General features: G+C 47.4%; 1 protein-coding gene across 10 annotated transcripts in view; it reads right to left on the reverse strand.

Annotated features, from left to right (window-relative positions):
• Cflar (CASP8 and FADD like apoptosis regulator) overlaps nucleotides 1-12,176 on the reverse strand; it is a 51,998-nt gene that overhangs the window by 12,783 nt on the left and 27,039 nt on the right. For 9 of the 10 annotated variants that reach the window (XM_006975045.4, XM_076550345.1, XM_006975046.4 and 6 more), the window contains 3 exons: nucleotides 9,795-9,849; nucleotides 5,055-5,104; nucleotides 4,302-4,383 (listed from right to left, as the gene is read on the reverse strand). In XM_006975045.4, the coding sequence (XP_006975107.1) occupies nucleotides 4,302-4,383; nucleotides 5,055-5,104; nucleotides 9,795-9,849 (187 nt within the window). Of the gene's footprint in view, nucleotides 1-4,301; nucleotides 4,384-5,054; nucleotides 5,105-9,123; nucleotides 9,312-9,794; nucleotides 9,850-12,176 lie in introns of those variants that run through there. The other variant, XM_042260327.2, reaches the window with a different exon arrangement.

Consider the following 12,176-nt stretch of genomic DNA (forward strand, 5'->3'; position numbering starts at 1 on the left):
CTACTCCATCACCCTTCAGGAACTACTCCATCACCCTTCAGGAACTACTCCATCACCCCTTCAGGAACTACTCCATCACCCCTTCAGGAACTACTCCATCACCCTTCAGGAACTGCTCCATCACCCTTCAGGAACTACTCCATCACCCCTTCAGGAACTGCTCCATCACCCTTCAGGAACTACTCCATCACCCCTTCAGGAACTACTCCATCACCCTTCAGGAACTACTCCATCACCCCTTCAGGAACTACTCCATCACCAGCGTCCCTTCAGGAGCTATTTCATCACCCCTTCAGGAGCTACTCCATCACCAGCGTCCCTTCAGGAACTACTCCTTCACCCGTTCAGGAGCTACTCCATCACCAGTGTCCCTTCAGGAACTACTCCATCACCCCTTCAGGAACTACTCCATCACCCCTTCAGGAACTACTCCATCACCCCTTCAGGAACTACTCCATCACCAGTGTCCCTTCAGGAACTACTCCATCACCCTTCAGGAACTACTCCATCACCCTTCAGGAACTACTCCATCACCCCTTCAGGAACTACTCCATCACCCCTTCAGGAACTGCTCCATCACCCTTCAGGAACTACTCCATCACCCCTTCAGGAACTACTCCATCACCCCTTCAGGAACTACTCCATCACCCCTTCAGGAACTACTCCATCACCCTTTCAGGAACTACTCCATCACCCCTTCAGGAACTACCCCATCACTGGCACCACTTCAGGAACTAGTCTGCCACTGGCATCCCTTCAGTAAATATATACTGAGCACCTGTGTGCCTGGCACTTGTTCAGCTCTGGTGACACACAGTACACACAGATAAGCTCTTCCATCTCCCCTTGCAGAACTTCCACCAATGCAAGTGACTAGAAGCCAGTTTCAGAATCCCGGTTCCATGGTGTACGACCACCCATGCAAAGCAATTAGCAAAGTACCCGCCACACAGTAGATTCTATTAAATGATGCCCTCTGACCATCAGCCTATCTGTGACTGCTGGTTTCTTCAGAGCCTTTATTTCAGCTGGCAACTATCTTGTCTGCTTGCTTGTTATCTAACCCCTGCACATTGGCCAAATGCTAAACATTAACCAGTTGGCAAAATTAACTAGACAGAGGAGATCCCACATAACAACTCCAGACGAAGGGCTCTAGTGCTGATGAGATGGGAAAGAAGCAGTCTTTGCAAGAAGCAGGACCCCAGAGTCCTCAGGGGAAAGTCCCAGGAGAGTGTGAGCGCAGAGCTGGATGCGGGCGAAGGACTGTCCTTATGTCCTTCCACTGGATGATTAATGCCCTCCTGCTGCTCTGAGCCTCACAAAGGGATCTGGGACCTCTCTGGCAAAGCTAGATCATCTTGTTTCTTTCCTGCTGATTGGCCAGCTGAGCTGGGAGGTTTCGTAAGTGACCTCCAGTCCAGTGATTTGTTTTACTCTCAGGGGCAAAGAGGCATGAGTCAGAAGAACCCTGATTCTCCTGGGAGGGAGGGGGAGGGGGTGTGTGTAGTGATGAGCAGTTAAAGCACCCTTTACAGTAGGGCCCGGCCCGCTCCAGTCCCACACTTCACCTTCAAGACATTGACCTTGGAAGGATGACACTGAGGATTTGCTGCCTGGAGCTCCATTCTATGTGCGCATGTGTGCATGAGAGTGAGTGAGTGTGTGTGTGTGTGTGCTTGTGTGATCATATGTGTGTCCAGGTACAGATGTGCACATGCGTTGAGGCCAGGGGTCAACATCAGGTGTCTCCACCCTTACTTTTTTATTTTTCCACTTGAAATGTGTCCCCTCTAAAGTAAGTGCCTCCATCCACTGCGGGACTGCATGTGGGGACATGCCCCACTTGCCCTGGACCCCAGTGTGGGCCTCAGGCCCTCCACGCCCTTACTCATCTGAGAGCAGAGAGTCAACATCCTAAGTGCCAAGCCGTGGCGGGTTACAGCTTTAGCAGTTTTCCACTAAAGTTAAACAAAGTAAGAAGAATGTGAGCTGGCACTCGGTTCCAGGCACCCTACACCCTTTAGGAGCATAATCTCACTCATTTTCCTAACCATCCCGTGAGGGAACTTCTATTCACCCATGTTATGGCAGAGACACTGAGCCCAAGGTCACAAGCTGAGACACAGCAAAGCCATGATTAAAATCTGGGCAATCCTACCAGGGCCCGACTCTGATGCACTCCTGTGCTTGGAGAAACACAAGTATGCATCTAGCCCCTGCCCACAACTCAGCAGGGGCGCTGGGAGTTAGTCATGAATAACTGAGAGTTTTGGTTCACAGAAGGTTGTGTCTGGTCTTTGTGGGTCCCTTAATGTAAACAGGGGTACAACACAGGAAGCTGAGGTTTTCGGAGGTTTCCCGATGATAAGTGAAACGAGACCGATTACAATCAAAAATCAAAGGACAATTCCACGACATCCTTTAGAACAGAAAGTGACTCATTAAGAAGCTACTTCCTCATTCGTCTATGGATGCTAACAGCTAAAATGGTGCCTGCGTTTGGGCTACTGTGACAAAGCACCGTGACCAAGGCAACTCTTGGAAAGGAAGCATTTGATTGGAGGTTTGCTTAATGTTTCAGAAGGTTAGTCCATCATCATCCTGGCAGGAAGCAGACAGGCGCCGCACTAGAGCAGTAGTGGAGAGCTTCACATCCTGATCCACAGGCAGTGGGCAGACACTGGGCCTAGTGTGGGCTTTTAAAACCTCAAAACCCACCCCAGTGACACACCTCCTCTAACAAGGCCACACCTCCTCCAACAAGGCCACACCTCCTCTAACAAGACCACACCTCCTCAAACAAGGCTACATCTGCTCCAACAAGACCACACCTCCTCTAACAAGGCCACACCTCCTCCAACAAGGCTACATCTGCTCCAACAAAGCCACACCTACTCCAACAAGGCCACACCTCCTCCAACAAGGCCACATCTGCTCCAACAAGACCACACCTCCTCTAACAAGGCTACATCTGCTCCAACAAGACCACACCCCCTCCAACAAGGCCACACCTCCTCCAACAAGGCCACACCTCCTCTAACAAGACCACACCTCCTCTAACAAGGCCACATCTGCTCCAACAAGGCCACACCTCCTCCAACAAGATCACACCTACTCCAACAAGGCCACACCTCCTCCAACAAGGCCACACCTACTAATTCTTCCCAGTTTATCAACAGAGGACTAAACAGTCAAATATATGAGCCTATGGGGGCCATTTTCATTCAAACCAATACAAAAGGAAAGGACAGTTCTCTACAGCTAAGGAGACACATTTCTCACAGCTACCAAAAATAGGACATGAGAAAGTGGGATCGTAGCTGAAATCCTGGGAAATATCGTTTCATATTTGCCAACTTGACCTTCTCTAGTCTCTCTTTTCACAAATCTCCCCACGGTAATATTTCAAGCGAGTCATCTCTGACTCACGCTAAGGAATGTTGGGAGGCACGAAAGCCATGAACCGCAGCGATCGCTCCTGTAAAGGGAGGGAGAGATGATTAAACGGGATGTTATTCTCAGCACTTGGCTCTCCTTGTTCTCTCCTGATGCATCACCCAGTGATTCAGCCAGCGTCAGACATCCAACAACTGAGCACAACAATTCAGACCTACATGATGACAGCCCACAGGTAGATCAAGGGACACGTGGTCCCTACACTGTTCACATCCCTCTAAGTAAACGCAGGTTTAACACGTTTTTAATGGCCCCAAGGAAGGCTTTCACAGTCCATCTAGGCGAAAAGATGAAACACCTGGTAATATTAGAAACCAGAATATGCCTTTCATTATTCTGAATTATTTCAGAATCCCTTGCAGACCAGGACCACCCCGAGCCATATCACCCCGGATGCACAGGTAAGACTAAAGACACACGCCAACTACCACAGTTACAACTTGTGTGCCCCAAGTTCATCTCATGTTCCTCCTAACACATAGACAAATTTATCTACGCCCACTGCAGTTAGCTTGAGCCCCTTAAGTTCTGACCAATAGAATGTGGGTAGAGCTGAGGCACATCGCTCCGAGGCCTGGTCTCTGGAATCTTGTCATGAGGTCCTCTACACAGTCTCTTATCCCCTCACCTGTCAGTCACATAGAGGACCCTATAGAAGACTCCAAGGCCCCAAAACATGAGGGGACCACTGACTCACCGACCACATGGAGTTAAAAAGCGAGCATCATAACAGAGTGTGCTTTGCGGCGAGTGCAGCTGGTATTCACCATGCTGACAAATCCACCTTGCCTGGTCGTGACCGTGCCGCAGGGAATCAGTTGGTCTGTGGCTTCGCCACCTACCTGTGTCGTTGCCGATGCAATCGATGATCAAGCAGATTCCCAGGGGCCTACTCTGCATCCTGTAACTCTCCTCGCTTGTGTGCTAGGAAGAAAGGCAGGCACAGTTAGGGAGGCTGGATACCTCCCCGTCCCCTGAAGGTCTCACTCCTGTGCCATTTCTTCCTTCGGGTTGTCTTAAACATCCCTTTGGCAGGTGAGTCACTGCCGAAAGTCATCACGGCTGCCGCGTCCCATTACTGTCAATCAAATCTTCCCTCTGTTCTGCTAATGTGCTCAAGACAAACAGCTGTTTCCTTTCTCCCCTAATCGCAATGAGAATCGTCATCTCTTCGCCTGTGTCTTAGCTTTGCAGACTAAAGATAATTTGGAAGAGAGAAGAAAGATGGGCCGTGTGCCTTCATAGATGCCTGAAGTAGCAGCAACGTTTTTCTAAGCCAGCACAAACGACAGCCTTCCATCCTTCCACTGCCTCCCCTTAAGAGGAGCTTGTCAACCCAGACAAGAGCCAGGGTGCAACACTCAGCATCACTGCCCACTTGTGTGTCCGGCAGTTACCCGGCTGCGACATGAGCTGCCGCTTGGAATTCCCCCGCATTCCAAAGTTCATTCATGCCATCTACTCAAACCATTCTTTTTCTTTGCTACATTCAAGGTTCCTGGCCAATGAGTTCTCAGGAGAATTATGCACAGGCACCCAGTTGTTCTAGTAGAGACTTGTGCATACAATACCAAATCAGAGAATTTATTCTTTACCGGAGACCAAAAAGCTCCCGACTCCTGAATGGACGTCTTCACTGGGTTTCCTGGGGGATAAAAGGGAGAGAACCATTACAAAGCAGAACTTAGCCCCGCACATGCTGGCTGAGTTCTTTCCATCACGACTGGTCTTCATTTTGTTTTGCTTCTTAACTACCTATTCTTTCTCCAGCTAGACTCAGCCCAAAGTTCCATCCTCACATGGAAGAGCCTGACTCAAAAGAAAACTCAAGTGCCCCTGTTAGTCCAGGACTGTGTAGAAAAAGCATGATATGCAAGTGCAAGAAGACTCTCTCTTACCCTGCTCCAGGGGATGACCAGGGGGCTGGAGAGTTTTTAACCTGAGAAGGAGAATTCAAAAATCTCACTCTACTGATAGATTTCCTACACGGGCCAAAACTATGGGCTCCATCTAAAGGGAACAGCTTGGAGCGTGCAGGAAAGGGAAGCTTATGTATGTGTGCTATGTACAGAACAGATGGCCAATGTTTTCATAGTTCAGCGATGCTAGGAGATGATAAAATAAAATGTCAGCGGCAAGACAGTGCACAGCAAGCCTGGAAAGTGGGGAGCCCACAGCAAACTCTGCTCCACAACAATGACTCAATTAGCCTGCGAGCGAGCGTGGGGGAGGCACTGGGCTCCGAAGGCACGAAAGGGCTGGCTCACACCTTAGTGCTGAGGAGTTCTCATCCTGTCTCCTCATCCCATCTCTAGGCCAAGACTGCGGCGAAGTGAGACATGACGTCTAAAGATAGGACAAAGAAAACCACCACCTCACCAGAGTCTGTGAGATCTGGGGGAAATGAACTGGGGGGGGGGGTGTTTGTTTGTTTGTTTGTTTGTTTCCCGTCGTTGTTTTGTTTTGAGTTTGTTTTGTTTCAGAGGTAGGCTCTTGATGTGTTGCCCAGGCTGAGCCTGCCTCAAACTTGTTTTCATCCTGCTCCAGCTCGTGAGTTCTGGGATTCCAGTCCTGTGCTACCACACTCAGCTTTGAACCAGTCTCTCTCTGTGTGTGAATATGCATGTATGTGTGTGTGAATATGCATGTATGTATGTGTATGAATATGCATGTTGTGTGTGTGAATATACAGGTATGTGTGTATAAATATGCAGGTATGTGTGTATGAACATGCATATGTGTTTGAATATGCAGGTATGTGTGTGAATATGCATGTATGTATATGTGAATATGCATGTATGTATGTGTGAATATGCAGGTATGTGTGCGTGAATATGCACATATGTGTGTGCAGGTGTAAGCACCCCTGTTTTCACATGTTGATGTCATGTGTCTTTCTTAATCACTTTTCACTTTACTTTTTATTACAGAATCTCTCACTGAACCCAAAGCTTATCAATTCACACAGACAGGCTAGCCAGCAAGTCACTGAGATCCTCCTGTCTCTGTCTCCCCAGTGCTGGGATCACAGGCATGCACCAGCACATTCAGTTTTTGGTTTTGGTTTTATGTGCCGGAGACTGAACTCAGGTCCTCACACTTGTGTGGAAAGCATTTGACCAACGGAATCCCACTCCCTGGCTCCTGCACAACTGAAGGGCAACTCGCAATAAACACCCTTTTAGCTAAATTGTGCATTTAGAAGTTTTACAGAGATAATAAACCATGAATAAAAAAAGGATATCAAAGGCATCTACTGACTAACTGCTTACCGTGGCCAAGGCTAGGTAAAACCTAAAAGTCACAACCATGAAACTGATTAAGTCAACTATGATACACATGATTGCATACTTTGCGATGTGTAAAAGGATAATAGAAATTGTTATACATTTGATATATCTACACAACATATTCATATTAAAAAGGGGGGCTGGAGAGATGGCTCAGAGGTTAAGAACACTGACTGCCCTTCCAGAGGTCCTAAGTTCAATTCCCAGCACCCACATGGTAGCTCACAACCATCTGTAATGAGATCTGGTGCCCTCTTCCGTATACATAATAAATAAATAAATCTTTAAAATGGATGATTCAGTAACATGCACTTAATACAGACTAACATGGACAGACATTTTCTTGTCACTGCTCCTTAAGGAGTCAAGTATAAGAACTATAGCATTTCCATTGTACTAAGCATTACAAGTAATATAGGCATGGTTTAAGTGTAAGAGTGGATGTGGACAGGGAATATGAAAATGTCACATCCTGCTGTGTAAGAGACTTGAGCATCTGCAGATTGTAGTACCCACAGGGCATCCTGGAGCAAATCACCTACAGATACTGGGAGACAAGTGTGCATACTTCTAGATAGAAACCAAGAGGTTGAAATCAACCACTGGGGTTGTAGCTCAGTGGGAGAGCCCTTGATCGGCACTCATGAAGTTCTAGGATCAATCCCCAACAGTATTTTAAAAGAAAAAAAGCATAAAGATCAAACATCAGCTGGGTGTGGTAGTCCATGCTGGCAATTCCAGCATATCAGAAGACAAATGGCTGTTAGCTCGAGACCGGCCTGAGCTGTGTAACGAGGCCCTTTCAAAAAGAACTGACAATAGAAGAAAACAAACCAAACATTAACTACAGCTATCACCGGCATATGAAACGAGGAGGGAATTTTGCTTGGTTCTCTTCTGTTATAACAAGCAGTTTATTTTAACAGAACAGAAACTCCATTAGTCAGGTTACAGACAGTCCTCTGCATACCGCCCAGCCCGCTGTCCCCTTGGCATGTACTCCAACTACTCTTCCTTAGAAAATATGTGTGTGATACACCTATCTCGGTGACATGCCTATCTCAGTGACATGCCTGTCTTGGCTGAGGATTTAGGAAGAGCCTGATAGTAAGTGGCAGTCACCATCACCAAGATCTTTCAGTAGGAACCATGTCCAAGTCCAAACTGACCTGGCTTGATTATCTTAAACTTCTTAGGTTAAGGCTTTTCCTTTTATTAGTGAGCCCAAGCCAGGCCAAAGCAGAAAGACGGCTCCCCTAACAGTGACACCAGGTGACCCGGAGCCTCAAGGACTGACCAGGACCAATCTATGCTAGGCTCACAGTGGAAAGAACACATTTGTTTTGCATTCCTCAGCGAGCACGCTGGGTCTCCTGTTTTCCACTTTAAACAGCACTCAGCGTGCTAGCTAGCTCTTCCACCTCGCCAGTGTTTTAAGAAACAGGCTGTCACTTCAGGAATTCATTCCGTTCTCAACAGTTTTCACTGGAGAGAAGAATGTTAGGTAGGGAGCGGCAGGCGTGAGCGGCACCATCTGGCTAGGCGGGGTAAAATGGTTCTCAGCTTCCAGGAGCACACTGCAGCCTGCGGGCTACAGGAGCTGCCTGGATGAGGCTCCATCAGGGCGCCGCCCGCCCGACTCAAGTTGGTGCTCCTCTCCTGAGCTGACAGGACCAGGCTCCATCAGGGCGCCGCCCGCCGGACTCAAGTTGGTGCTCCTCTCCTGCGCACGCAACACATTCAAAGGCCCCTGGGTAGCACTGCAGCCCTCCATCGTGGCAAAGAGGCCTGCCTGCTCATGCTGGCTGGAAGCATAGGCTGCCTCACCAGTAAAAGGCTGAGTCTTGACTCTCACTTTAGAATGGACTCCGTGCTGCAAAGAAATGCTTTTTAAAAAAACAAAAAAAAAAATTGTCATAAGCCAGCCGTGGTAGTACATCCCTGCAATTCTAGTACTCAGAAGACTGAAATGGGAGGTTCGCTGTGAGTTTGAGATTAGCCTGGGCTACATGATAAATACTAGTCCAGCCAGGGCTACGCTGCAATGTTCTGTCTCTAGTCATCCCAAACAACAAACAAACAAACAAATAAAATTTTAAATAATGCCACGAGCTCAAGAAAGCGCTGACTTTTTTCTTTTTCCTTCCTTCCTTCCTTCCTTCCTTCCTTCCTTCCTTCCTTCCTTCCTTCCTTCCTTCTTTCTTTCTTTCTTTCTTTTTTTTTCCGAGAGAGGATTTCTCTGTGTAGCTTTGGAGCCTGTCCTAGAACTTGCTTTGTAGACCAGGCTGGCCTCACCTCCTGAGTGCTGGGATTAAAGGCGTGCACCACCACTGCCCAGCTAAGCGCTGATGTCTTAAGAAAGAAGAGAACATACCGGTTGAAATGAACCATTTTTCAATTGCATTTCTTTTCTTTTTATGGAAGAGACTGTCTTCTCTAGAGTGTCCAGTTAACCTTTCTTCTTCCTGCTCCTAGACACTGGCTCACTACCATGGCTGGATTGATGTGTACCACGCTCTGGTTCCAGCTCCGTTTCAGAGGTACAAATGCCACACATCTTACAAACACAGCCAAGGTTATGGGCCTGATGGAGGGGTGTGGTCCAGGTGTAGATGCGCTAAGTCAGAGAGGAATTACAAGTGTCAGGGAACACTTCTGAGGAATGTGTTTACTGCCCTTTGAGAGCTTAATCAAAATTTGTGGATAAAAGAAATCACCAGCTCTAAAATGGAACTTTTCCTTTTTTTTCTCCTCTTTCTTTTTCTCTTTTTTAGATGACAGGGTCTCACCACCTTGCTAAAGAGGATGGTCTTGAACACCTGGGCACAAGAGATCCTCCTACCTCACCCTCTCACGCAACTAGGTCACTAAGCAGGGACCACCAGACACAGCAGTGTGAATTTGTTTTCCCCCCGGTAATGGAGATCAAACCCTGGGCCTCATGCACACTAGTCAAATGCTCTACCACCGAGCTACACCTCAGCCCTTTGTACTGAAGTTATGAAAAAATTATAAAGAATAGGTAGAAGAGATTGATGGTCTTACTTTGAATGCCAAGGTGCTCCACAAATCTTTGTTCTCTGCTTCGCCCATTCTGGAACTTCAAACATAAAAAAGAAGGTCACGCTGTTAGTTTTTAGAAGCTCACTATGTTACACCTCTTTAAATAGCTCAATATTTTTACACAAGGGGGGGGGGGATAAAAATATCACCTTCGCAACCTTACCTAAAAATGAACTGCGGGGACTTAGGTTAACCCCCTGAGTGCCGAGATCAAATCAGCTCTCTCGGTGAGAAATGGAAACACTATGAAGGTGGAGCTATGCTGAACTCACATCCTAGACTGCTTCAAAACAGCTCTGAGCCAGCTGTTACGGTGCAGCCTGGGCCCTAGGGCAGTCCCAACGCAGAGCATGCTGGGACGGAGACTGACATTCAGTCTGTTCCTTTAACGCCAGGGCAAAGCACAGCGCGGCTACCAGTGTGCCTTTTAGGCCATGCACTTCTGACTAGGAATCCTGACTCTGACAGTCATTTTGTCCTTCTGCCTGCTTCCTCATCTGCAAAAGTGAGGATCAGAACAGAATAATGATACCTGCTGTACATACACAGTAGGGCGTTTTTTGTTTGTTTAATGTATGTGAGTGTTTTTGCATGCACGGCTATGCCTGGCATCCATGGAGATGAGAAGAGGGCACTGGATCCTCCGGAACTGGAGTTCCAGGCAGTTGTGAGCCACCACGTGGGTGCTGCGAATGGAGCCTGCGCTCTTAAATGCTAAGCCACCTCACCAGCCGTAGCCCCAAAGGGTACTGATGGTGTTTCAATACTCACAAACAGCCGGCACAGTACAGCGTGCGTGGAAGCACTTAATAAACGTCTACACCCCAAGCCCTGGGTGCGATCTGCAGCACTCCTACATAAATAAACAAATGAGGTCCAACTATGGCTTTTTAGAAAGTGATTTCCAAGCTACAAGATAAGTGGTATGTGGGCCTGATCCTTGACCATGAATAATTCTGCATGAACCACTCCTGAAAGACCAAACTGACCTCTTCTCTCACATGATAGGGCCCAGTGTAAGATGACATCATTGCCTATCACCACCTGACCACTAAGAGTTCAACAACAGCTTACCTCTTTAGCTATCCTAACCAAAGAAAGACGTTCTTATTTCTATTAATCTGCGTCTGAGGGCACATCTGTGTGTAAACTGAGAAAAGACATGAAAGCTATGGCTCCCCCCCAACCCCGCAGGAATAATCCTGACTTAGCCAAAGCCTGGTCATTGCTGTCGCCCCCAAAAACGGTACATTCACTTTTACATGCCATTGACGAGGGATCAAATCAAAGCCAGAATGTCAAAGCATGACAGTGCAGTCCTGTAACTCTGTGATGGCAGAATATCTCGGATGCAGGTAACGCCATTGTAATTTCCGAAGCACTTTTGTAGCCTTCTACGAGTCAAAACATAACCATGCAGTTCCTGAATCTTGCGAGAAAGTTACCCAGGTTCCTATGTCCTGGTGCCTGCTTACTAAATGAGATATCGAGTCACGTGTTAGAGGCGGCAAGGGGAAAGAGAAACTAAGTACACAGCATGCCAGACTCCAAGCAGGCCACACGGATGACCGTGAAGATGCTGGGCTGTGTGAAAACACGGAAGGATTTTAACTAAGACGGAGAGTGTAAGTCACAATAAACAGGTGGCGGGAGGAAGAGGTCAGGAAATCCTGCATCTGGGTTGTCTGCGACTTAGTATCGGAGACTAGAAGGGCAAATTAAAAGCTGTACCTAAGCAAGGAGATGACTGTAGTTTATAGATTTATCAGGAGACAGTGGGATGAGCAGAGGCCGGGCCTGGCCGGGCCTGCAGGAGATATATGTACATAGTCACCGTGCTTTAGACATACGTGTCCTTATTTTGTTCAGTGAGTGGGTGGGACAGGACAATCCTAACAGCCATTTAGCTTTGTAAGTCTGTGGCTCAGTGGCACCTCCTATTATTGCTAGTGTTCTCCAGGAAACTGCTTACAAAACAGGAGGAATGTTTTTCATGACACACGTTTATGGAAGTCTTTACAATTCAACCACAAAGCTGAACTCTCCTAAGTGTCTATCTCAAAGTCCGCGTAACTTGAAATGGGGTTAGGCTCATATTATACCGAGGTTCTTCTCACGATAAAAGATTAACCAGGGAACAAACACAAGATGGTCTGTGTTCCTCAGAACACAACTACAAACGACCATGTGATACTTATGATCGTTAACTAGAAAGAGAAATCTTTTGTTCCATCACTCAACTAAAAAAAAAAAGTTTACAAACTGTTAAATTATTAAGATACAGCTGGCTGGGGTTGGCACACACCTTTGATCCCAGCACTCGGAAGGCAGAGGCAGGTGGATCTCTCTGAGTTCGAGGGCAGC

The sequence above is a fragment of the Peromyscus maniculatus genome, chromosome 13 (genome assembly GCF_049852395.1).
Source record: "Peromyscus maniculatus bairdii isolate BWxNUB_F1_BW_parent chromosome 13, HU_Pman_BW_mat_3.1, whole genome shotgun sequence".
Lineage (NCBI taxonomy): Eukaryota > Metazoa > Chordata > Mammalia > Rodentia > Cricetidae > Peromyscus > Peromyscus maniculatus.